The 24,769-nt window shown below is 36.3% G+C and overlaps 4 protein-coding genes across 6 annotated transcripts; 3 read left to right on the plus strand and 1 right to left on the minus strand.

Annotated features, from left to right (window-relative positions):
* The first annotated feature begins 25 nt into the window (after positions 1-25).
* Positions 26-1,799, plus strand: LOC136784942 (thioredoxin-related transmembrane protein 2 homolog). The gene is made up of 5 exons (XM_066745907.1): positions 26-502; positions 586-766; positions 841-1,027; positions 1,119-1,314; positions 1,380-1,799. Exons 1-5 carry the CDS (start codon positions 359-361, stop codon positions 1,476-1,478), a joined length of 807 nt encoding a protein of 268 aa, XP_066602004.1. The 5' UTR covers positions 26-358; the 3' UTR covers positions 1,479-1,799.
* Positions 1,732-6,853, minus strand: LOC136784941 (probable ATP-dependent RNA helicase kurz). The gene is made up of 16 exons (XM_066745906.1): positions 6,762-6,853; positions 6,508-6,603; positions 6,246-6,425; positions 5,878-6,159; positions 5,111-5,785; positions 4,683-5,034; positions 4,327-4,612; positions 4,077-4,263; positions 3,761-3,993; positions 3,476-3,699; positions 2,974-3,409; positions 2,778-2,918; positions 2,504-2,707; positions 2,188-2,406; positions 2,022-2,119; positions 1,732-1,948 (listed from the first exon to the last, which is right to left on the minus strand). The coding sequence occupies exons 2-16, from the start codon at positions 6,580-6,582 to the stop codon at positions 1,872-1,874; spliced, it is 3,669 nt and encodes a 1,222-aa protein (XP_066602003.1). The 5' UTR covers positions 6,583-6,603; positions 6,762-6,853; the 3' UTR covers positions 1,732-1,871.
* On the plus strand, positions 6,796-8,044 carry LOC136784943 (ARL14 effector protein-like). 3 transcript variants are annotated; one of them, XM_066745909.1, is made up of 4 exons: positions 6,796-6,905; positions 7,291-7,460; positions 7,534-7,808; positions 7,889-8,044. In XM_066745909.1, the coding sequence occupies exons 2-4, from the start codon at positions 7,386-7,388 to the stop codon at positions 7,980-7,982; spliced, it is 444 nt and encodes a 147-aa protein (XP_066602006.1). In that variant the 5' UTR covers positions 6,796-6,905; positions 7,291-7,385; the 3' UTR covers positions 7,983-8,044. The 3 variants fall into 3 exon arrangements, with proteins under 3 accessions (XP_066602006.1, XP_066602007.1, XP_066602008.1); XM_066745910.1 differs by lacking the exon at positions 6,796-6,905 and adding an exon at positions 6,931-6,979; XM_066745911.1 differs by lacking the exon at positions 6,796-6,905 and having other exon boundaries at positions 7,029-7,460; positions 7,867-7,962.
* A 353-nt stretch (positions 8,045-8,397) lies between these two features.
* On the plus strand, positions 8,398-23,170 carry LOC136784939 (GTP-binding protein Di-Ras2-like). The gene is made up of 4 exons (XM_066745903.1): positions 8,398-8,843; positions 10,414-10,863; positions 12,610-12,828; positions 13,806-23,170. The coding sequence occupies exons 2-4, from the start codon at positions 10,726-10,728 to the stop codon at positions 14,037-14,039; spliced, it is 591 nt and encodes a 196-aa protein (XP_066602000.1). The 5' UTR covers positions 8,398-8,843; positions 10,414-10,725; the 3' UTR covers positions 14,040-23,170.
* The last annotated feature ends 1,599 nt before the right edge of the window (positions 23,171-24,769 follow it).

Genomic DNA, 24,769 nt, shown 5'->3' on the forward strand with positions numbered 1-24,769 from the left:
CCACAGATGTTTCATTCAGTATGTATACAGTAAGAATTGCGAGGGTGTGATCCGTGTGATTATATGTATGTAGGTAGGGTGTGAGAATATAGTATCCCCGTGTCCCAACCCCTTAAACCACGATTTAGAATGGTTTAACATTCTAAAAATTCACCGAAGATATAGTAATTGTATATACCAATTTTCCAAAATTCTTTTAAACAAATATTTTGTTGTATTGAATAAAATTGGGGTGATGAATAGAACGAGTAGGAGGAGTAGGGTTAGAAGTTAGAGGGGCTAAAGTCACTTAAATTTAAGAGTTGTATAACCTAAAAACCTTGTGATTCTTCCGTGTTTTATATTGTGCATTAAAAACATGTCGTTTAAAAAAGATCTTCGTTTGCTTGTAAAGCCTTATTATTTAATAAATTTATTGCTAAGTATCTCATATGTGGTATCAAAACGTATTCCAATTGTATGCAATTATTTATTTGCACAAGCTGAATGTGAACTGGATGGAGTAAGTATAAAAACTATTTTAATCTTGAAATTATTGTTCAAATTATTTTAAGTGCAGTAATTATACACTCTTTATTTTTACAGAGAGAAACAGAAATCCTATTTTTTCTAATGATAGTAATAATGTTCAGAACAAGAAAAACTGGAAGTGTAACAATGATAAACTATCTTTCATCTAGTTTTGTTTATACCAAAATCGCAAATTTAATACTTTGGTTCTATGCAGATATACGTATGGGTATTTTATTTGGAATTATTTTTATTTGTGAGTACTATTTCATTGCTTAAGATGATATCAAATTTTAAGGATATGTTTGTACATAAAGAATTTTCTTTCAGTATGTGGCTTGGTACTACCTGAGCCTACATATCAAGGCCCAGAAAAGATTATCTACTTACGAGGAGCAGAAGGTTTGCAAGAAGAATTAAATAGAGATAAGGGGATTGTATGGTTGGTAGCTTTTTATACAGCATGGAACCCAGCATGTGTAAATTTTGCACCAATTTTTGCAGAGTTGTCTGCAGAGTAAGTTTATATAAAAAGTATAATGTATTTTCTCTGAAAGTAGAAGAACTGAAAGACATTATATTATTTGCATTCTTTTTCATCTTCGTAGATTTGCTTTAGAAAATTTTAAATTTGGCAAAGTTGATATTGGAAGGTATCCTGATGCAGCTCAAAAGTATCATGTCAGTGATGCTAGTACCAGTAAACAACTGCCTACATTAATACTCTTCAAAGAAAGCAGAGAAGTAGAGAGAAGACCAAATGCAGATCGTAGAGGGAAACTTGTGAAATTCTTGTTCTCCTTGGTATGTGTTTCAAAGAAGAAACAAAATAAAACTTATTACTGTAAACTAATTAATTTATATTTTAGGATAATATAAAGGCAGCATTTGATTTGAATAATGTTTATAGAGAGTGCAAAAAAAATCCTATAAAAAAAAAAGAAAAGAAAGCTTTGAAAGCTGAATAAATTTACTACAATAAATTGCGTAGACTTTCGTGTGATATTAGCGAAAATTACGACGTTTATCAAATATTGCTTCTACTATGTAGAATAAATACTAAATGACACAGACTTCTTATAAATAGCTATTTCATTTTTTCTTTTTATTATTACAACCACGCTATAATTTATATCTAGAAATATTGTTACAATTTATTAATTAGTAGAGCATTATTTGTATGCTGTTATTGCATGCTACACAAATTATGTATAAAATACCTACAGTGTTCATAGCTTATTTATTATTTGCTGAAATTTTACAAAATATAAAAATTTTTTAAACACATTTACATATTATGTAGAACATACTTACTTATATTTCAACAAACAAACAAATAAAACTACTAATAAATCTTTCTATTATGTGGGAGGCCATAGAAGAGTGACTTCTGCGTGAGCTGATTCAGGCAACCATTTCAGATATGCAGACAATAAAACTATAAATTTCAAATCAATCTTATTTAAAAAAGAGTTTGAAAAAAGTTTTATTAACTAGATAAGCATACTTACATGTATTGTCTGAACTCCAAATTGCTAATAGTTTATCCTTTGACATTACCTCTTGTGATAGCAATGCTTTTGTTATCGCCTCAGTCCGTGGTATCAATCTGTACAAATAATTATTTTATAACTACATAGTAAAACTAATTGTTACTTAATAATTTAGATGACATACTTAGACCATGTTTTGTTGATGCTACCAGGAGTAGATAATAAAGATCGAGTATAACGTTTGAGTTTTCGACACACATCTCCTTCAAGAAAAAAGCGTGCAAACCACTTTACACCTTCTACACTTAATGGGTATTCTGAATTTATTAATGGTAGCTCCCATCCAGCTTTACCAATACTGCCGGTTATGCGACACATAACTTTGTCAGTATTAGAGTCATACCTGTGTGTAGATTCGAATAACACATTTGTTAATAGTTATATCAAATTAGTAAACCTATAGAACTTATTAATATTAAATATATTAATTCTTTACAAACCATGGTGGAGGATCCATCAATGGTTCACTTAAATTACAAAGTGTAGGTGCAAACTTTGGTAACCATTCTGGTTCTATAGCTGTAACACCACGCATGTAAATTTTGTTAGTTTCATATACTTCTTGATAGACTACCCATTCAGGCAAAGTTTTTCGTAAAACACAAGAAGAATGCATAAAAACTGGATCTTCCATTTCTAGAGTTCTGAAAAAGAAATGTAATTATCAAAATATATCGCAATAAATTAAAGATAAACTTAAATCATGTTACACACTTATAAGCATATTTCCACTTTATCTTATCTTGATCTTCTTTAACTTCATCAGGTGGAACCTTTCGTGCTATCTGATCTGCCATACCAGAAAGAATTATTTGCCGCAATAGCTTCGCTTGTGAATCGGTTGGCGGAGCCATTCTAAAAAGAAGATACACATAGTTTTTGTTTCGAATAAATTGACTGGTACACTTACTTTGGATCAACCGTCAAATTTAAATTCGGAATATTTAAATTAATTTCGTTTGTGAGCTGCTGTCTTAGCTTCCTGATTTCAATCACTGCTTTGTGTCTAAGACCATGTTCCTCGCAAAAAGGTAACAGTTTACCCTTCGATCCTGCGTACTCTGCAGCTCCAATAGCCCGTATTAAAACCATTGGATCACCTAGCAATAAGCTATTAGCGGTTCCAGCCCACAATCGGCGTGTTTGTGACCACTTATTCTTAGTAGATCCCTCAACATCAAATGCTTCTATTAAGACTTCTTGAACGGAAAGGGCTGCTACCATACATATGGTATAATTTAATAAATTATGTTGATGAGAGAGCGCTAACATTTTTCCATAACGAGGAGCAACTGGAAATGCTGCAATGCTATGTCCCAACTGAGTTACTTTTGCATTATATTTATCTACAATAGAAATATATTATCAAATGTAAAATTCACAATGTCTCTTATTTTGTAAATATTTCTTACTATGAGTATGAAGCGGCTGTTCTTTTAATGCTCCTAGAATTGTTAAACGGTTTTCAGCAAATTTTAACTGATCAATATCTGGAGGAGAAGGAAACGGAAAATTTACCACTTTATCAATATTCATGACTTTCATTTGTAAAACCAAATCATCAACCGGTTTTCGTTTAATTTCAGACTGAGTATAAGGCTCGAATTGATCATTAAATACTGCAGAAGAATATAGCCTATACAAAAATGATTACATTATCTGATGCAAATTTTTATAAGATACTGATATTTATGTACCTGTAACAATGACCCGGTCCAGTTCGACCTGCTCTTCCAGCGCGCTGGTCTGCACCAGCTTTGCTTGTAAAATTAATTCGATACGTAGTTACTCCTGTAACTTTATCATACAATCGCATTTTACAGCGGCCAGAATCAACGACATATTTTATATTTGGTATTGTGAGAGAAGTTTCTGCTACATTTGTAGCTACTACACATAAGCGGTATCCTTCAGGAACAGCTTCAAACACCTAAAAAGGAAATTCGAAATGATATTAGCATAAATGAATTATAGGATGTAATAAAATATTATGATATTAAGAAAATGTTTAACCTTTGCTTGCTTATGTTTTGGCAGCAAAGAATAAAGTGGAAGAACCCATAATGGCTGTACATTTGATAATCCGGTTAAATCAAAAACATCTTCATCTGCGTCTTCATCATCGTCAATTAACTCATCATCATTTTCATCTTGATAGATTGTATCTTCATGAGTATCGTCAATTGGTACAACGGAGAAACTAAAAATGTATCATACATTTCTTAACTTACTCAATGTTTTATTATCATCTCATTCTACATACTCATCCAAATTGATATTTGGTAAATCGGATAACTGCTTCTTTCGTCTTTGCTTATTTCGTCTGAGGGCTTCATTAGCATTGAAATCGTCGTCCGATTCTTCTTTATTTTCAGTATCACTTTTTTTCTCATTATCGTCATTGTTATCGGATCCTTTGTCATCCTCCTTTTTTCTTTCAAAACTTTTTTCCTCTTCCGATTTGATTGAATTTACTTTAGCAGAGTCATATCTTTTCCATGGGAAAGCTTTCCTTAATTTGCGCACAACTGAATTGACTTCTCGTTGACCTATCAGAATACAAACTCTAATGAAGACAAGGAAAATAAATATAATTATACTGATTTAACTCATTTATACCAGTTAAAAAAATTAAAATTCCTCCTTCCGGTAGACGAGTATGTATTTTAACAGCTTTACGTAAAGCATCTGTCACATAATCAGCGCTTGTCTTTCTATTAAAATGAATAGTTACAGGAAATTGTCTAGAGTCTACAGTGATTACCGGCGGTTTTATTTTAAATAATCTTGTATTTTCAACGAATTCTTCTATCCGTAACGTAGCTGACATAATTACAAGCTTTAATGGGTCATTTCGTTTATAGCGTAAAGGCACTATACGCGATAATAATCCAATAAGAATGTCAGTATAAACACTACGCTCATGGGCTTCATCCAGAATAATAACAGAATATTTTGTTAATAAGAAATCCTGCAGTTTAAGAACACAACAATTATTTAATAAGTGTACATAGATTTATGAAGTAATAAATGTACTTTATACTTACACTTTGAACTTCTTTTAACAAAACACCGTCAGTCATAAATTTAATTTTAGTTTCTGGTGTCGTGTTTCCTTCAAATCGAATTAAATAGGAAACTTCATTTTCAGAAAGATTCATTTCTTCCGCTACTCGACGGCTCATGGACATTGCGGCTACTCTTCTAGGTTCTGTAACGCCTATCATTCTACTCTTTGCATAGCCAGCCTCATATAAAAATTGAGGTACTTGTGTTGTTTTACCACTTCCAGTTTCTCCAGTAATTATAACAACAGGATTTTCATTGATTGCTTCAACAATAGTCTGTTCTTCAGCTACCACAGGCAATTTCATTCTAGCAGCTTGAATATCAGGTTTTCTATTGACCATTACAAAAGATGCTGGTATGTTTTGAGTAGCTACATTCTTATTTACCTCTGTATCTAATGATTCTACAAACCATCCCTTTATTTTTACCTCTTTATTACTTACAGTATTATTGTTATTTGTTTTCTTCACAAGTACTTCTGCTTTTAGCAAGACTGATTCATCCTTCTTTAAACTACATTTAGAATCTAAACTTTTAATTACACTTGTGTTATCTTCTTGTATTGTGTTTATTTTATTATGTGTCTGTGAATCTTCTTTTACACATTCTGAATCTTCATCTTCATTGCTTTCTGACTCGCTTTCACTTGAAATCTAAAATGACACAGTAAAAATAAGTATATATTAATCTCATATCTATATTATCAAATGTGCAAAAAAAAATTCAAAAATACCAATTTGCTTACATTAAGAGGAATAACATTTGGATCAGAAGAGGTGTTTTTTCCTTCCTCAGAAACAAGTGCAGAAATTCTTTTTTTCTTTGCTCCTTTAATTGCATTTGTTACAAATTCTTCCTTATCTTCATTTTCATCATTAGTATCAGCAGAATTTTTTATCACAAGTGTTTCCAACTCTCTTAAGTGACGCTTCAAGCCTTTTGTTTGTATAGTTGTTAAAGAAGTATACTGCTTCAATTCATCAATCGGAGCTTGAACTTTTGCTAATTCATCTAATAACGATGCTCTCTATAATATTATTTATATAATTTAAATATTTAAAACGTCTTTTTATTATTATCAAGGGTTAAAAAAATTATTAAAAATATTACTACCTGCAATTTCTTCTGCTTTCTCTCAACAACTTTCTCTAACTCTTTTCTCCGTTTTTTTGATAATAATCGAGATACACTTTTCTCCTTATCATTTTTTTTAGTTTTTCTTTTTGTGCTTGGTAAAACTAAAGCATTACAAGTATCATAAGAATCAGATCGATGGTTAATATCTAGGACAATCTGAAAAATAATGTAATAAAATAAATATGTGAATTATTAGAAAAAACATTTTAATTCTGATAAGCTACTACATTTCTATTACCTTTTTTGTTGCGGAATCATCAATTTTTATTTCAGAAACATTTCGTGCTTTCCAATTATAACCTTTTTTCCCCATTTTAAGATATAATGGTTCTAGCTGAAAATATTTTTAATTAATTTCATTTACAAATAACAATTAAACATTCTTGTTTTTTAAATATTAAAATATTTTAATAAAAGCTAGCAAAAGCACACCAAACTTTAAAGAAATTGTATAAAGTGGAATATAATGTACATTGAACGATATGAACTCACTATTAACCATGTTTAATAGAACAAAATTTTTAAGGTTATAGTAACGCAAGGCAGTTTCCGCAGGTTGCAACAGTAGCACGTGCAAGCAAAAGCAGCTCAGGCTCAAACAGCTGTCAAGTTTAGTTCAAAAATTTATCGGTAGAGGTAAGAAGAATAGATAATCTCAAAATAATAAAATTGAATTTATTTTAAAAAATAAATATAAAAATTGATTGCATGTATGTATAAATATACAGGAAAGCTCGTAACTACATTAACAGATTTTCTCTGATTATCTCTTATTTTCCAATATAAGTATCACTGTTAATACATGAATAATTAAAATTATATGTTATTGTGTTGAGCTTTTATGTTTTCATCAGATAGCTTATAGTATATATTTACAAACTCTAAATTTGAATCTTTTTGAGATTTGTTTCATTACCTCTGCATTAATTTTTTACTTTAGTCATAGTTAGATTCGTGGATGACTTATTATTTTAAACAGTTGTAAGAAATAAAATATAATTTTATATATTTTTGGTACTAGAGAGAGGTTAAAATAGGGATGACTTTTGGACATCAAAAATTAAAAATGTTTGATAACTGCAATGTGTAACAATTAAGATTTTCATTACTACAACAATGGAAGGCTCAAAAAACAGTACAAATAATTCATCAGCTAAGAATACAGAAAGTGGTAACAGACCAGGACGACCTGTAAGTTGATCCAGCCAATCCCATTTATGGCTTATTATTTCCTAACTTTAATAATGTTAATTTTTTATAATAGAGGGGTTCTAAAGAGAAGGGACAGAAGAAACAATCATCGGTCGATAAATTAGGACAAAAATTTCTTAAAAATTTTAATCCTGAGCAAAGCGAAAGGGAGAAAAGAAAATTAAATAGGAGATTAAATCAAGGAGTTAAAAAGATAATAGTTCACGATGATATAGGAACATATGTACAAACAGGAGACAATTTTTGCGATTGCCTAAGCTTTGACTGCGAAGGTTGTCATTTCCCATGTCCTAAATGTCTCTCTACTAAATGTGGTCACGAATGCAGGTAAACCTGAGAAACACATTTATATTACAGCTACAGCAACGTTATCACCGATTAACAGAGTCTTTTCTCTAATTTAATAGAAATAATCGCAAATGGGTGTATGAATCCATAGAACACGAAGGTAGTGAAAACGTAACCAGAAATCCAGTATTAAGAGAGATAACAGAAAAGTAATACACTGTATATTTTTAATATTACTTTTGTATAATAGTATTTTCACATTGAATAAAATTGCATTTAATCAATAGTACTAAAGTAATTCAATATAAGAGTTTTGAAATTATTAAGTAGCTATGGTATGAAGGGGAAAAAGTTGAGAAAAGTTGATTTTATGATTTATTGAGGAGTCGAACCGAGTGAATAAATTTTTAAAGATGATCGGAAGAGAGAAGCAAATCATCGTAGGCGATGATTAAAAAAGATGGAAAGAAAGTTTGAATGACATAATTGAGCCGCGGGCTTGTGTTTGCATGTACGCCTTCACGTGAAAGCGCTATTGATTTTCTTGTGAGCTTTTGGCGTAGTGCGCACGTACCTAGCTGCACACAGAAACACACGAGGAAAGAGGGGGACCCCCCTTGACGGAGGGCGTGCGCTGCGTTTTCATCCAAAATCATCGAAGTTCACGCGGGTGAAAAGTGTCGAGAAACGAGCTATTCGCTATGCCGATCCTGTTAATATTAAAAAATCGAGCGCGTTCACACAGTAGGAACGGCATGGGCATTAATGACTCGAACAAAAAGGCTGCCGGTGTCTGAGATCCGAGCACCCCGGCGACGAGTGTGCAATCGTGACGAGGCCAGCCAGTTCTTCACTGTCTGTCAAAGGAAATATCATCCGTAGTATCTATAAGAGAACGCAACAACGACAACAACATCTAGTAACAACGACGACTACGGCGACGATTATCTTTTCCACGCAAGTGCCACTTTCCCAGCGTGTCTGTGACGTTCGGTCAAAAGTTCAACCGCTAGGGAAATACCCTCCTTCAAGCCAAAGGCCCAGCTGAAATTCTCGTCTCCCTTGGCATACCAGGCGAGTGCAGTGTCATCCTTATCCCGCTTAATCCACAACTTGCATTATTTCCTTTTTTTTTCACCAAAGACCAGTTGTGTGCACTATGGCAAATTCTTGCCCCCCCCCCCCCATATCCAACCAGAATCAGTAGACCATCTTTATCCGGTATCTTATCCAATTTGCCAATTATAGAATTATTCATTACAATTTGTAATCATAGTATTTTAAATTTATAATCTTTCATCCGTGGTGAATCTCTGTGCAACTGTGGTACACGTACAGGACGCATGTGTGTATGTGTGTGCGTGTATTTGTGAAGAGCGGACGTATGTGGGAGGTAAAACATTTCATTAGACGATATCCTATCATTCATTCGTAGATATTTCATTGAGTTGCATCATTTCTTTTGATCGGTGAGTCGTTCGGATTTGTTTCCTACTGCGATTTTTCACTTATTTTATTCAGCTGCCTCGTAAATCAATCAGAAACTGTAGGCGTAAGCTTTTTACAAGGCTTTTCTCTTTACAAACCAGTCGTAAATGCAGAAATAGCCAAGCTCGCGTTTCTGTCACATATATCCGTATATAACGGAAAAGTTTTTACCGTTACGCCGTGCTACACTTGTTCGGGAACAAATTTCTCCCCATTGCAAAAGACTTTGACGAGCAATCATAAGACTCTACACTTTTAAACTCGGCTTTTTGGATCGATGATTATTTTTAGTTAGAAGTATTGTAAAATCAATAAGACGAATGCTGAATGGATAATAAACTTGGAAGCGATACAATAATTCAGCTTGGATATAGAACGAGTGCTTAATTAAGTTTGGGTCATTCACCCACTGGAACGGGCCAGGAAAAGTAACTAATATTTTGGCTATATCGATTTCAGACTAGTACTCAGGCTTAATTTCCAAAGTATATATCAATTATTTCGCAGAGATTGACCATGTGAGGATTATTTAAAACTTATGTTTTTGCAAACCGTCGAAATAATTCGTTTGCTATTTAGTATATATATATATATATAGTCTATACAAGCAGACCAATTACAGCAGTTCGCACACGAAGAATGAGATTCGTGAGAAAAAGTAGAGCAAATATATATGTTTTCTATACATGTGTGTGTACTTTACACCTTTCGTTACAATTGTCAAATTCTATTTTCGGGGTAATTAAATCGTAGAGTGGATACACCTAGTTATACGGAGTAATATGCAGAGTTCTGAGAAGAATTTGAGCGAAAGGAGAGAAAGGGGGATAAAGGGAGGCATATACTATATAGTAACGTAGAAGAAGAACGAGGTGCAGGTAGGCGTGATTTTCAGTCGATGAAATCTGCAGGCGTTCCATGGTGATTTGTTGAAACGCCGTGGGTGCAAATGCACTTGTTTTCACGTTTCATCGAGAGAGGAAATTGCATCGTATATCTAGTGAGTACGCTCCGTTGATTTCGGGATCGGCGCTAACTCGATTTGCTAGAACAGGACGAAGCGAGCTTTTGGCTGTCAGGCGCAGAGAGAGAAATCCAAAGTCGAGTAGCCGCTTGGCTTGGCGAATTTATAACTGGAAATCTTGGGTTTTGACAGGTCGGCCCCGCGAGTGAATCAGCCTATAGGGGTGGGTACGTTGGAGCGTGGCGAGAAGCAAGTTTCGAAGGCGAGAGAGAAGAAATCGTTGCATTTGGAATTGTCGCGGGGAGTCTCGGGAGACACACGGAGGCCTTGATCACTCTGGGGGATCGGTGAAGCGACGCGCAAGAGAGTGGAGGAGCTGCAATAGAGATCAAAAGGCAGCCTCGACAACTGGACGACGGGGCAGGAGAGTTAGAGCCGACCGAACCCTGCAAGCTTGGCCCGTGCCCATCGGGGCCTCAGAGACTCAGGACGGCAGATGTCAGAATGCCGGAGCAGAGTAACGATTATCGCGTGGTCGTTTTCGGGGCAGGTGGCGTCGGCAAGACGTCCCTAGTGCTGCGCTTCGTTAAAGGCACCTTCCGCGAGTCTTACATACCCACGATAGAGGACAACTATAGGCAGGTAAGCCTACGAACGCACAGTCAACAACAACAAACACGTACTCTCTCCTCTATATTTCACTCCTTCCTACAAAACTTTTATTATATATCCTATATCGATTGATACGACACGGTGATTATTCGCATTACTTCCCCCCCCCCTCCCCTTCAATTGGTCATTTATTTATAAAAAAACTCCGACAATTTCAACAGCTTTGCGGAACAATTTTCAGCCAATTTAACGTTCCTACAATTTTCCGTGGTAAACGGACGCTCTTAACGAAGTCATATTTTTTTTACTCTCGCGTGTCTAGTGTAGCTGGCTAAATATTTAAGGAATAATAACTACAGATGGCTGCGGACAGTTTTTGCTCTCCCGGTTGGTTGCTCGTGGGTAGTTAAACAGGAAAAGTCTGGATATAATTTTCGTCAGCTCCGAAGCGGAGTAATGCGGCGTGAAAAATTGTTACCGCCCGAGCTAGGTAGTTGAATTGAATTATGAATGTACGCGAGCTGGCAGAACTGCTTTTGAATTTGAACGAAATCACGCTTCTCGTAGCGTGACAATAATGACGAAGGACTAATATTCCATGAGGGATTAATAAACGCGCAGCATGATCGTATAATGCATCTGACGGGGGATCGAACATCTAGCTCCTACTGCATATTGATTATAATGCGTAGAAACTTCTCTAATAGCCACACTAATCGATTAATTAGTCAAATTACCAAGCCATCCGTCAAATACTATTCCCACGTAGAAGTTAATGGTCGTGATTTTGAATAACTAAGCAGCCTCTCGTTGTGCAAGAGTGAGAGTGTGGATTTGCAGTAATTTCACGTACCCACGTCATACAAGCGTGATAACGGAATTACTTTTCCATTCCGTTGTAAGAGAAAAAAACACTCCTGTAAATTTGACGTAGGATTAATCGTGAGAATTGTCCAGAGTGCTGTAGCCGTGGGTGGACAAAGAGGAGCTTTATGGTTGACGAAAGGTTAATCGCGTTTTATGGGTAAATAGAGCGCAACGGTCGGAAATGGGAATTCTACGCCGCCCAGCGATAACTCTCTTCCCATCCCATCCCCTCTCTATTTCTTTAACGTAACCTCTGACACAGATAAGAATCTATCGAAGCTAATTAGTATCTTTTATCGTACAATATTTTTATCATTCGCCAGATTTTCTCTTTCTCGTTCGTTCGTTCCTCCAATGACACTTATATAATCCACCGACAAAGCAAACGCTCGCTCACATCGATAATTAGAATATTAGTTTATAGTGCGTTATGCGAGAAGTTCAACAACGAGACACTCGACTGATCCTTCACCTTTGCAAACTATATATATATATATATATATATATACATAACGCAGAGTAACTGACACGACGTATCGACGTAACAATAAATTACGTAGAAGTTGAGAATACTTTTGCAGGAGAACGAGCCAACACAAGTCAGACGCATAAACGTTCAGGACGCAAGAGCTTCGCTCTAATTCTCGTTGGCGTAAAGCGGTATTAAAGTTGCTTTAGTTTTTTTTCACGGAACTGCTGCAACAATTTTAAAGAGCGCAACTACGATCTAAAGAATATACGAGTGGGTATGGAGGAAAAAGGGGGAGGGGGAGGGGGGGGAGGTGAACTTAAAAAAATGTCGCGAATCGCGCAGAGAAACTGGTGGGACCGATGCTGTGTGCGAGAGGAGAACGCGTGCAGAAAATAAATGAAAGCGAGCAATTGCAGCCGTGAAATGAAAATTTCCAGGTGATAAGCTGCAATAAGAACATTTGCACGCTTCAAATTACGGACACAACGGGATCCCATCAGTTTCCCGCGATGCAGCGGTTGTCTATAAGCAAAGGTCACGCCTTCATCCTGGTGTACTCGGTGTGCTCCCGGCAAAGTCTGGAGGAACTTCGACCGATATGGGACGTCATAAGCGAGCTCAAGGGAAAGGACATCTCGCAAATACCCATTATGCTGGTAAGATCATTCACGAGTACAACTGCACAATTTTCCACCATATTTATTCCCGCAATTTCGTCCGTCGACCAATTAGTAATCTCAGCAACCAAGCGAAACTTTGGCACAAAAACTGTCGAATCAATTCTCAGCTATATATACATGAATTGTGTTGCTATAATCGAACCAATCGAAAAACCAATGCTCCCTTTTAATGCTCCATTTCTCGAGAGAAACTTTTTTCCTCGCGTATAATGGGCTAAAAGCTTTCCTATCTCATTATCTCGTCTTTTTCTTCCATTTCCCTGTCAAACGCCACCGGAAATTCTACATAAATGAAATTAGTATCGATTTGCCAATAATGTCCCGGTCTCGTTAAACTTCGCTTCAACCTTCATTCGTCGGAAATGAAAAGTCTGATCTGCGAATAATATTCCTTAACGACTACTGGAGTACGAACGAGATTTCTGAAAAAAAAAAAGAACTGCAGTTTCTTCAAACGCGCTTTTACTCAAAACGAACGATTTATTTAAACTTTATATTATCAATTACCAAAATGTATACCCAGAACTGCATAATAATCCATTTAACCGTATACTATCTACATATTGCTCATTGTAATCAACTGGATAATTTCCATAACGAAACACGTTCATTTTATGCAAATGAATATATATGTGTCTAATTTTCAAAATCCTCCAAGCATTGAAATTTATTGCATAATATTGTAGTGCATAATACGGTAGCGCATAATACGGTAGCAATCACAAAGCCACGTGGAAGGTCCCATGAAAATTTAATAATTAGCTTGTGCACGCAACTTTAATTGATCGTCCTCTCGTTTGGTTGCTGCATGTATATGTACATACGTCAGGTTAGAAAAGTTTTCTCGAGGGGGAAACGTCGAAGCAAAGTTGTGGAGAAGTTGAGTATGTTGGGGTAACCTAGATGAAAGCTTGGCCATAATAGAAAATATCTTTGTTCGAATTGTCCAACAGGTTGGTAACAAGTGCGACGAGAGCCCGGCGGTACGAGAAGTATCGACGAGCGAGGGCGAGGCGGAGGCGGCCAATTGGGGTTGCGGCTTCCTGGAGACCTCGGCGAAGACCAACTACAACGTGAACGCCCTCTTCCGGGACCTCTTGACACTCGAGAAGAACCGTTCGGTTTCACTACAGCCGGTCCAGAGCAACAACGCGATAAGCCTTAAGGAGAAGTGTGCGGTTATGTAATCACATCATCCACGCGACTGCTACACCAAACCAATATACCAACAAAAACACACCTCACACACACACACACACACACATGGACACACACCTACAGAGCTTGCGTATCCGAAAGTATGGACGATATTCCAGCGAATCTCGGGAATACACGGGATACCCATCAGCACAACACCAAGTAGCCTAGTGATCGAACAGCAGCAGTAGCAACATCAGCAGCAACAGCACACGAAACAATGTAACAACGATTGGTATAAAAGACAGCAACTTCTCTCAGTCATGCTATTATCATATAGTGAAAGCAGAAATGAAACACGGATATTTAGTCGTCTCGTCATTATCCTCGTGTAAACTCATTTCGAGGTTCATTTTCATATAGGAATTGACCGAGACCAGATTGACACGCGAGTTTTTCCATTCGCACGATTAGCCTCGGAAGACTCGGGCCAATTGGCTCTCGACAACTTTGATCGAACATCGAAAGAGGATCCTATATAGTCTTTTTTTCTCATGCGTGCGCCAGCTGCACCGATCCATCCAACTTTTATGATAAATTCAGTCCATCAGCTTCGCTCTTTCCAAATCGTACAATACTCTGCAGCAATCTCGATCCTCGTTATATCAGTCGCCTCGTGGACGAATTTTAACGCATTGCCGATTATCCCCTTCCCCCAGTCCGACCCTAATAATATTACTCACCCTCATTCAATCACCCTATTCAATCCTGTCCTACGTCATTGCACACACACACACACACAAACATCAAGCGTATACTTATTTCCTTCGATTCCATCCCTCACCTCCCCCCTCCCTATACAACCACTCCCACCCCTGCGTCGCTAACACCCACGCGAGATTGATCGCGTACTTCGCGCGTCCCTCATTTTTATACTTTTCACCACTTCCCGACCAATCCCACTTGGAAGTGCTGAAAATGCGAAAATTCGTGGACTGTAAACGCATTATTGAGCTGCGCCTATTTTAAGATGTTTGGTCCCTTTGGAAAAATTTGTTAGCGGCGCGCTTTTTCATCGCTCTTGTCTATATGATAATTATAATAGAGTATATGTATATATATATATATATATACATAGAGAGAGAAAGAGTAATATAAATATAAACATATAATAGAGTAATCGTAAGAGACCAGGACCACACGAGGAACGATTTGGATCTTTCATTCTTCGTTGCACAATAACGTTTCAAGTATACATCTCGGAAGATTGTGATAATAATTAGTGAGCAAACGGCGAACAGCGACAGAACGATTGTAACGAGTCGTTGACGCGGTAGGTTAAACTTTCCATTGACCAATCAGCTGCTCTTAGAGCTGCTGACGTTGCTGGTTAGTTTTGCGACAGTTAATTCGAGCTTAGTGATCATTAGGGACGCAACTGTGAGCAGGCAGACGGTGGTACGCGATAATATCTGCTGTTAGCGAGAATTTTTCATTTATGCATAAAGTATTCAATTCTCGTTCTTCTCGTAACAATTGTTCCAATCTTAAAAAAATTTTCAAACGTGTCAAAGTGGTTCCTCGTGAAATACGACCGGTTTTCCAGTCTGACGAATACGAGCTACCTCTCGGTTATAGCTATCACGTTGAAGACCGTATACACGCGAAAAACTCCTTTTTAATAAATAATATCAATGATCCACTTATAAAAATATTATATCGATTATCTGTATTCATATCAATGATTCATCTAACTGACTCGTCAATGGATTTCTATCAGTGTTATATGAAAAAGTACCAAAATATCTTGAATTTTTTAGAGTTATCATATTATAAACATTAGAAGCGTATACATATAGAGTATATACTATAGCGTTATGAAGAAATTATTACATAGCGATATTACGATAAGTTTTGATCGGTCTTCAAGGTGGTAAAGTAGATGATAATAAGTTCATGGTTATTTCGCTTCAATTCAAGAGTTTCCTATTCCTATATAAGAAGCAAGCGAGATTTTCCCGAAGCTTCTTGCAACTTTCCAAATAAAACAGCAATATTCCGCTATTGGACTTTGGTATTTTCGTGAAATCTCGCAAGCTGGCGCCGCGCATTCCGAGAATACTGCAAAATGATAAGGAGTTGCTTTTTCACGAGCTTTAAAGTTTTCGTGCGCGAAATGAGATGAGAGTGGAGGCGGACGTGAGAGGCTAGAAGAGAGGGAGGAAGAGGGAGAGAGAGAGAGAGAAGAATAATGAAATATATAGTGACACACGAACGAAGAAGCAACAAATAGATAAGAGTTGTTACCAGATGATTGGTTTTTGTTGAATAGTTGTAAGGTTTTTGTAACGAAGCTAATTAGGACATATTATTCGTCACGTTGAGAAATATACACGATCACACGTAGCCACGCACAAACGTCACACCAAGTTATATATACACTTCATATAAAACAGGTCCACGAGAACACACGCACATATACTTAGACTCTCACGTGTATATTATTGAGAATTTGGAATGTTGCATTTATCAAAGCGCCCTACGCTTTCGATATGTTGGCGCATTACATTGATATCCGCTTTCCATCATTTTCTTCTTTTTTTTCCATTGTAAATAGACCGCGTACGACAGAATTGCATATACGTGATTTATCTCCTTGGGAAATCAGTTTTTCATGGCTCCAGGCGAATGCTTGAAAATCGAGGCCGGGCGTGGACAATTGGTCAAACGAGATAAATCATTCTCGCAGCGATCATTTTTCACGATCGACTGTACAATTCTACGACTTATTGTCGATGCAAATACACATCCACACACATCACGCATAAATTTCACGCTACACCGAAATATATATATATATACTACACACCATACCCTCAAATATGTCTTCCGCGCAGAGCCTCTATATACAGTTCTTCGACCATATCGAATCTTTGCAGGGCCTTGATTTTCTCGCTACTCCCAATTTCGTTTATTCCTCTCATCAAATTATCTTTTCTTTCGCAGCTACGAGTGCAGCGTTGTTAATAACAGATTATTCTTTCTTTCCTTCCTATATACCACATATATACTTACATAAATATATATATATATATATATATATATACAATAATGCAGTATATTTATTATTATTATTATTGTAGTTTTCTATGTGTTAAAAGTATATGTAAAAATCTAATGACTATATAAGAATCGTTGAAACGATAAGATATACCAGAATTTTTCCAAATTATAATAAATTGTAAAATCAGACTTTAAATTCATCGTTTCTTTTTTTTTTTTGTCTCTCTGAATCCAACGCCGCCGTTGCGTCGTAGGAATATATGCGAGGCGATACGCGAGCCATTCCGAAATGAGAAAGATTAGTAAGAACCTCGCTTGAGACGCTTTTCGCATTATGCAAAGCCTTTTTGGCTGTGTGGACGGCAAGTTAAGCAGAAAGTTAGCAGCAAACATTAAGCGAGAGGACAAGTTAGGGTGGAAAAGCTAAGCTAACCGAGTTGCGGAGAATACAACGCAAGAGCCGCTACACATATCGCCCTCGCACAATGCTATATACATATATACATACGAACTCAATCCGTAACTGCATTAAAGCTACAACGATGCTCACTTTTACGACAACGCTGGACTCGCATATTTCTCGCCTTCGTACACATTCCAATCTTCACTCTCCACCCAACACTAAATTCATTTGCTTTCCGCAATTTATATGCGTTCGCTCATATTTTCACAGCCAGTAATTTACATACGAATTCGATTAACGCGAACAATTCTTGCAGATTTTTTGTTAATTTTCATTTACTCCTAATGAATTATTATTTTCAACAAAAGCGAGTGAAAGTGTGTTTTCTTTTTTTTTCTTTCTTTTCTCTTTTTACGAAAAGATTCTTGCTAAGAAGAAACGAGACGTGAGAAAGTTTTGGGAGTGAGCTTATATACCGAAAATAATAGAGAGAATAATGCGAGTGGTAACTCAGTTTGCGTCGATAAATAAGAGGTCCGATGATGGATCATCATTAATGATGAGAAGGGCTTTTACGAACATAAAAATGGTATATAATTACTTTAACCTAGCTGCTATTCATTGAGAAAATATACACAGAGTATCGATGATGGTAATCGGACGATGTACTTCATTGACCGAATGACGCCATTCGCGAATCGTCTATCAAAGCATCCGTCGTTATGTGTACATAGGCAAACGAGGCTGTATACATGACGAGGTTCGTATGTATCGTATATAGATATATATATATAAAGCAGCAGCAGCAGAGCAAATGAGCATTGTAGCGAGCGTCATTAGTCAGGAAAGTTCCTTCAAAGATAATTGACAATACCAATAAAGGGTTAAACGAAAGCAGAAGAACCCGTGGAATACGCGCACTTTATACCAGTATAGCGAGAGTGAGTATAAATTCTAAGAGCGCAGTGCGACCACGAGAAACGAATCAATCGAGCAATTCAGAATAATTCCATTAACCCCGCTGGTTAACTCGATCGAATTGCTTCATCGATTTATTCTCGTCATTTCTTAATAAGGCTTATACCCTCCTATTTGTTTGTGCTTTTAGTTTGCGCTGTAGTTTAATCGCTAGAGAAAGATTCAACGAATTATAACCATGTTTTCTATACTGGTCTATATAATACCTTGACCATTTGTCCATTTTCCCCCTTAGCTTGTATAGCTTCGTATTGTATAGTCAACTTAGCTTTAAAGTGGTAGTTCAAGGACGACGAGAATACACGAACTATATATATATATATATATATATATGATTAAGAAAACGGAAATTAAGGAGAGGGACGGAAGCTCCGTTCTGTACGAGATTAAATTTCTGTACGATATATATTATCAGTGAGTTGTTATCATCGTTATTTCTATCATTATTATAATAATTGACATGATTACCAATATCAGAGTTCACGGACAAGCATAAATCGTGTAATTTGCGGAAGGGGCTGAGGTAGGGAGAAGAAGACATATCTTATATATTATCGTTACGAGTATGCCTGGATACATAAATACGAAGGATATACATACTATAATAAGTATCGATGTGTGTTATAAGAGGGAGGGAGGGCCGATTTTATGGATGACAAAATATCCTTATCCAACGAACCATCGCGATAAAATGATAAGAAAGAAAGGATGAAAAGGTTCTTCTTCGTGGTTGAGCGATAAAGTGTATTCGTACGTCTCTTTTTACGAATATATCTTTTTTCACGTGTCACGTACGCACTTGTTTAAGATGAATCGTTATCCGATTGATAATCTCTTAGGTATAAATTGTAAATAAGATTTTCTATATATTGAAAGTTATATAAATATAAATTATATATATATATATATATAACGATAGACATATTATTACAAGATACGTGACCTAAAAAAATATGTAGCAGCGTAGACTCTCAGACGTATTACTCGTAGGGAAATCCTTCCGGGAATTTGTTGGAAAGAATTTTGCGCAGATTAAAGCTCGTTGAAAAGATTCCAAAGTGATTTCCTTCATCATCGATTGTACGGTACAATTTCGACTGGCGAAAAAGGCCTTGGTTAGTATATTTATATATACTATACAGATGCTAGGGCGAAGAAGAATTGTAAGAGGATTGATTTTGGAAGTCAATTGGGAATTTTCTTAATGGGTAAGGTTCGATTGAAGTTACGTCGGATGAGTTAAGTCATAAGAATAATAGAAGTATAAGAGGTATACAGAAAACAAGTAGACAGTCGATAGGTATGTAAATGGTGCCACGTAGAGTTGTAGGGCCGTGATTCGAAGAGGAAAGAGGGGCGAGGGAGTGGGGTGAGATTATAAAAATTACAGATTTCACCCAGCGACCGACGAGGGAGAGCTAGCTCGACGGCGGCGATGGTGACACGATTGCTGAAATGATCAAATCGAGCCCTGAACTGCCGTCCAAGGTCAGCGAAAAATGCTAATTTATTGTTAAAAGCGATCACTCGTCGAACCTGACTTGATGCAATTGCACAAAGTATCCTCTGAGTTTTCGGGGCCAATTGCTGTGACAAAGGGAGATTATTCGACAATGGCTATATATATATATATATATTATACAATATATATCATATATATAAATATCACTACTATACTATATTTCTTGTATATTATTGTAACGTTTGTATCATATAAGTTTGCGACGGCTTCACGTCGGGTTCTCCTCCTCTTGACTCGATATATTTAATATTGTTCGTTATAGTTCCTTTTTCAATAATAGATCATACTTCATTAAAGCAATGCATCTTACTGATCGACGCGCTTCGTATAGACAATGCTTATACAAAAGTGTTTTAAGCGAGGTACTGCACGAAGGAGCCCATCGCTCCTATTTATTCAATCCATTTGCTCGTTTCGTCGCATCACACTTGTACATCTGTAATATCAATTCTAAGATTTAATCTACTTTCAAACGATGCCAAATCAAGTTCGATCAATTTTTCAAATAAATTAAGTCTATAACTCGCTACGCGTTCCTTACTTATAGTCTGATCAATTATGGTCGCGTTATTCTTCAGCCTAACTCGCGTTCGTCACATATTCCAAAGCCACATAAATATACAAAGAGAGATATTCGATCAAATCTAACCATTGTTATAGCAATCTTTCCTCTGCTGTGTATAATTGCTGTACAATTTTTTACTGGATCCTGCCATTTTTAAATATCGTTCTTTTTCTCGCTTCTCTCATATCAAAGTTTATTGCTAAAACCTACAAGAACATTACGCAGTAACGCGTTGTATGCCAAACAAGTTTGTTAATATGTACTCTTGCAATAGCATTTTTTTTATAACGTAAGTGCAAAGATAAAACTTAATAAAGCCATGAAGCAGAAGATTTAAAAGCATATATATATAATGTTTGTTATCTTATATAATGATCGCAGTGCAACGTACCAATTTTTCCTATTTCAATTTCTAGTTTCGACTATATATGTATATTTACATAATACACTATAGAACATTTCGATGAATGTTAATCGATCATTATTTAGCATAAAGTCATTAATTGGCTCTTTCGCGTTTAATGAAACGAATGATATACTTTAGGTAACGTATTGTTGCTATAGAATTAATTATAATGAATTTTTCATCGTGCTCGTGCTAATGTGTTAACGAATACGTGGATCAAGTGCAGATGGGCACGTACACCTATATGATTCATATAAAGGCAAAACTATTAATTGCAGGAGCTTGTGATTAATTTGAAAGCGATGGACTAATTTTGTTGCGAGTCAAATTAATTAATTGATCAGAAGAAGTATATATGTATAATAGAGAGAGAGAGAGAGAGAGAGAGAGAGAGAGAGAGAGAGTTAAAGCCTGAATAGAGTTTCGGACAGCCGAGTGCAATTATATATTTAAAGCAAAGAACATTCCTATGATGAAATATTTTGAGGGATTAGAGAACAAAAGGGTCGGTGCTTCTCAAAAGCCGATCTGCATTTTCCAGTTAAAGATAATGGACTTGGCAAGGTCGAAATTGCATTTGGTTGGCAGAAATCGGAAAGCGCGTAACGCGCACGATGGAAGCTACGGATTGTGTAAATGGAAGCGTTTAACGTGCTACTTTTACGTTATTTGCTTTTCGCGAAAGTACCTATCAATTGTACGAAAAGTTGAAACGAGCTTGGCTGGCTACCTTCGTGACGGTACCGAGTACCGACAATCTCCTGTCTCCGTAAAAATAAAGTCGTCGATCTCAGCGGCATTTTCGTCCTGGTCGATACCAACGACAATTGTATTATCGCTGCTGACGATGAGAAAAAAGTCAGCATGCCACTAAAACGAGCTAAAACTTTTTGACTTTTTATTCACCAAGCACAATGCGTACTTCAAGTGGACAAACTTTTTATGATCTAACGGCACGATCGACCGAAAACTACTTACAGTAAAAGAGTCAAGTGAGATTCTAACTTGTAGCAAAAACTATATGCAAAGATAAACAAGACAAAATCGAGCAAATATCCTATTCATATTTTAATAGAGAAAATTGACACCTCGACACGCGTTTCCCTCTATATACCTTTACAGTATTTCAACGTAGAGCTATAATTGGAAACAACTCAACCACATCGTTCCTAGGAAGATTCGAAAATATATCATCGCGAGCAACGAAGAACTATATATGTATATATTAATTAATTTTAAACTATACACGATTAATAAGAGTATATTGAGTTATTAACGTATATTAAAAAATACGTTTAAATCAAACTATTTATCTATTATAATAGAGAATCAATGGGAGAAGGAGGAGAAGAGGAGGAGTGTAAATTTCGGTGGCAATATCAATGTCTCCATGTTTAAGTCAAATGAAACGAAATGCGCGTTGAGTAATCGACCATATCACTTATATCCATATCAATGAAAGCCTGTAGCTAATTGCGTGATTAAACGGTGCACTTTTTTCTCAGGTTTCTGCCAGGAGAAGGATAAATGGAAAGTTTGGGAGAGAGGGTGGGGAAAAATCACCTAGGAACGACGTGAGCTTATTAGCGACGTTATTAATGAAGGTCGTTCGTGCCAGCTTGCGTATTCGTTAATGAGATTTACTTAGGCTTAAGCTTCGCTATTAAGTAATCGAATTGGAGTAAGTTTTCTTTATCAATCTGCGTTAATTCACGACGACGAAACTTACGATTAGCTCTTTGCAAACGCTCGCGTCAAATACGAGACAGCGACGACAAAACTTGACGAATTGGTCGAAGACGCAGCTAACTCTCAAATGTTCAACTCATTTTCAAACACGATTCTCTTTCCATCTTATTTCTTCTTCGATTCGCTCGAGAGAATTTCCTGCTTTTCTTTCAGCTCTTTCGAAAGATTTTCGTTAGGTCGACAAACGTCCATTTTTCTGCTGCATTCGATCAATCGCAAGTTCAGAAACGAACGAATCACATATCATGGCTGCGCATTCCGCTGTATAAAACTATTACGAGAGTATACATACTGCACTTATATATAGAATGGCCCAAGAATGTCTAGTAAATTATAAGCGAATATGGTTGAATGACCGATTTATTATTGCGAAGGCTCATTCGTTATTATCCACTTAATCGTTAACCGGCTACGAATCTGTACTCGTCATGGAAAACTGCGAATTATACGATCTTGATTCTTGGCAAATTGTTTACTTTATTTCTATCATACCCTTTCCTAAACTGAAAATTATACTATATATATATATATATATATATATATATATATAACATGAGTGTGGAAAAGTTGTTAAGTTTTGCAGAATTTATTATACAAATAAACTTCACCATGTTATGTAGATCTCGCATCCTTTTTTAATCAAAATCACATTTTACTTATATATATATACTTTAAGAAAATAGATTCTTAGCCACGAGTTTCAATTCTAATCTTCTAAATTGAGAAGAAAAAACAGCTCTTCTCCTAGCTTATATTGCGACACATCTGTTCAAACGTATTGCCAGGGTTTAAAATAAACATGGAAAGTATGGCCTGAAAACGAAACCCCAAACTTTTGACAAGCTGTAATGCGGCACAGCTTTACAATTTACAAGAAATATGGACCAATCTGACACTTCATAGACGAGATTTCAAAATAAATCAATTTGGAGCAAATATTTGGATAAACGATACTAAACTTAAAAGTCTGCCGAGGCCAACTTAACTATATATTGATGAGGGGAACAGCGGCTGCGTCGATATTAACTTTGGGTAATAGCGGAAAATTCATTGTTGCGATTACAGCTATAAACAAGATAAACTTGTTGCAAGCGACAAATATGTTATAGTCAATTTGGAAGTTGGTAAACTCGCTTAATCCCGATTGACTTTGGATGTTATCTGATTAAGCGTAGGACTGCTTAAGCTTAGAGAGTTGAACAATTGTTTTCCGTAGTTCAGCATCGTAGTATTAAGAGAGAGAGAGATGTATAGGATAAATATATGTACTGAATGTGGAAACACGTAATAAATTAAAATATAGCTAGAGTATAAATTAAAAAAAAAATTGAGTTTTTCACTACGTTAACATTGTAACAGACGAAATACTATAAAAGTGTCATAGGAACCAAAGTAATTTCCTAGCTAACTATCTCGTTGTATCGTATAATAAGAGAGGATCGGTGAAACGAGATATGAACTAGAAGTAGAAGTAGAAAAAGAAGAGAAGAAGTTAAGAGAAAGGTTGTCTATATAGGTAGGAGTGGCGAGGTGAGTAAACACGATGGAACCAATCGTCGAAGAAGGGTGGTCCAGCCGATGTTTGTCTTTTTACCCCCTGAAGGGATGCTGGAACCGCGCGGAAGCTGACACCCTGTACTGGCCAATGCTTCCAATCGGCCAATCCGCTTTCGACAAGGAAGAAACAAAATCACTGTAGAGATTAGAACGAGATTTCTTAGCGCACAAGTCACTCAGTCAACTATTAACGATCGCTTTCGAGGGATTTCGCTTCACTGCCGATCAATTTATTCCGCTGCATTACCTGTCGATTCATCTTCGCCACGAGCGACGTGACGTAAAACCATTTTTGTCTGTGCAAAACTTATCGCGGCTCCCTCTGCTTCTGTATTTGCTCAACATTATACGTCGTTAACTTCTCACAGTGAAATCTTACAATTGCACGCTCCGACGAGAAGCAACTTTAATCGGAAACCAATTTTTACGAGTGATCCTCCGTTAAAGTGAACTTTTCCTCCAATGACCATGCTAAAACAGTGATTTTCCAAAAATAATAATTATACAGAAACGAGCTTCTATATTAAATCCATTACC

The sequence above is a fragment of the Prorops nasuta genome, unplaced genomic scaffold (assembly GCF_024137725.1).
Source record: "Prorops nasuta isolate Cenicafe-Biocafe unplaced genomic scaffold, Cenicafe_Pnas_1.2 PNAS00104, whole genome shotgun sequence".
Lineage (NCBI taxonomy): Eukaryota > Metazoa > Arthropoda > Insecta > Hymenoptera > Bethylidae > Prorops > Prorops nasuta.

Coding starts and splice junctions, on each gene's coding strand:
- LOC136784942 (XM_066745907.1), top strand. CDS start 359: ATGTCGTTTAAAAAAGATCTTCGTTTGCTTGTAAAGCCTTATTATTTA. Junction 503..585: donor CTGAATGTGAACTGGATGGA/GTAAGTATAAAA, acceptor TTATTTTTACAG/AGAGAAACAGAAATCCTATT. Junction 1,315..1,379: donor TGAAATTCTTGTTCTCCTTG/GTATGTGTTTCA, acceptor TTTATATTTTAG/GATAATATAAAGGCAGCATT.
- LOC136784941 (XM_066745906.1), bottom strand. CDS start 6,582: ATGGGGAAAAAAGGTTATAATTGGAAAGCACGAAATGTTTCTGAAATA. Junction 3,700..3,760: donor GGACCGGGTCATTGTTACAG/GTACATAAATAT, acceptor ATTTTTGTATAG/GCTATATTCTTCTGCAGTAT. Junction 3,410..3,475: donor ACAGCCGCTTCATACTCATA/GTAAGAAATATT, acceptor TTTCTATTGTAG/ATAAATATAATGCAAAAGTA.
- LOC136784943 (XM_066745909.1), top strand. CDS start 7,386: ATGGAAGGCTCAAAAAACAGTACAAATAATTCATCAGCTAAGAATACA. Junction 7,461..7,533: donor GTAACAGACCAGGACGACCT/GTAAGTTGATCC, acceptor TTTTTATAATAG/AGGGGTTCTAAAGAGAAGGG. Junction 7,809..7,888: donor AAATGTGGTCACGAATGCAG/GTAAACCTGAGA, acceptor CTAATTTAATAG/AAATAATCGCAAATGGGTGT.
- LOC136784939 (XM_066745903.1), top strand. CDS start 10,726: ATGCCGGAGCAGAGTAACGATTATCGCGTGGTCGTTTTCGGGGCAGGT. Junction 10,864..12,609: donor TAGAGGACAACTATAGGCAG/GTAAGCCTACGA, acceptor GAAAATTTCCAG/GTGATAAGCTGCAATAAGAA. Junction 12,829..13,805: donor CGCAAATACCCATTATGCTG/GTAAGATCATTC, acceptor ATTGTCCAACAG/GTTGGTAACAAGTGCGACGA.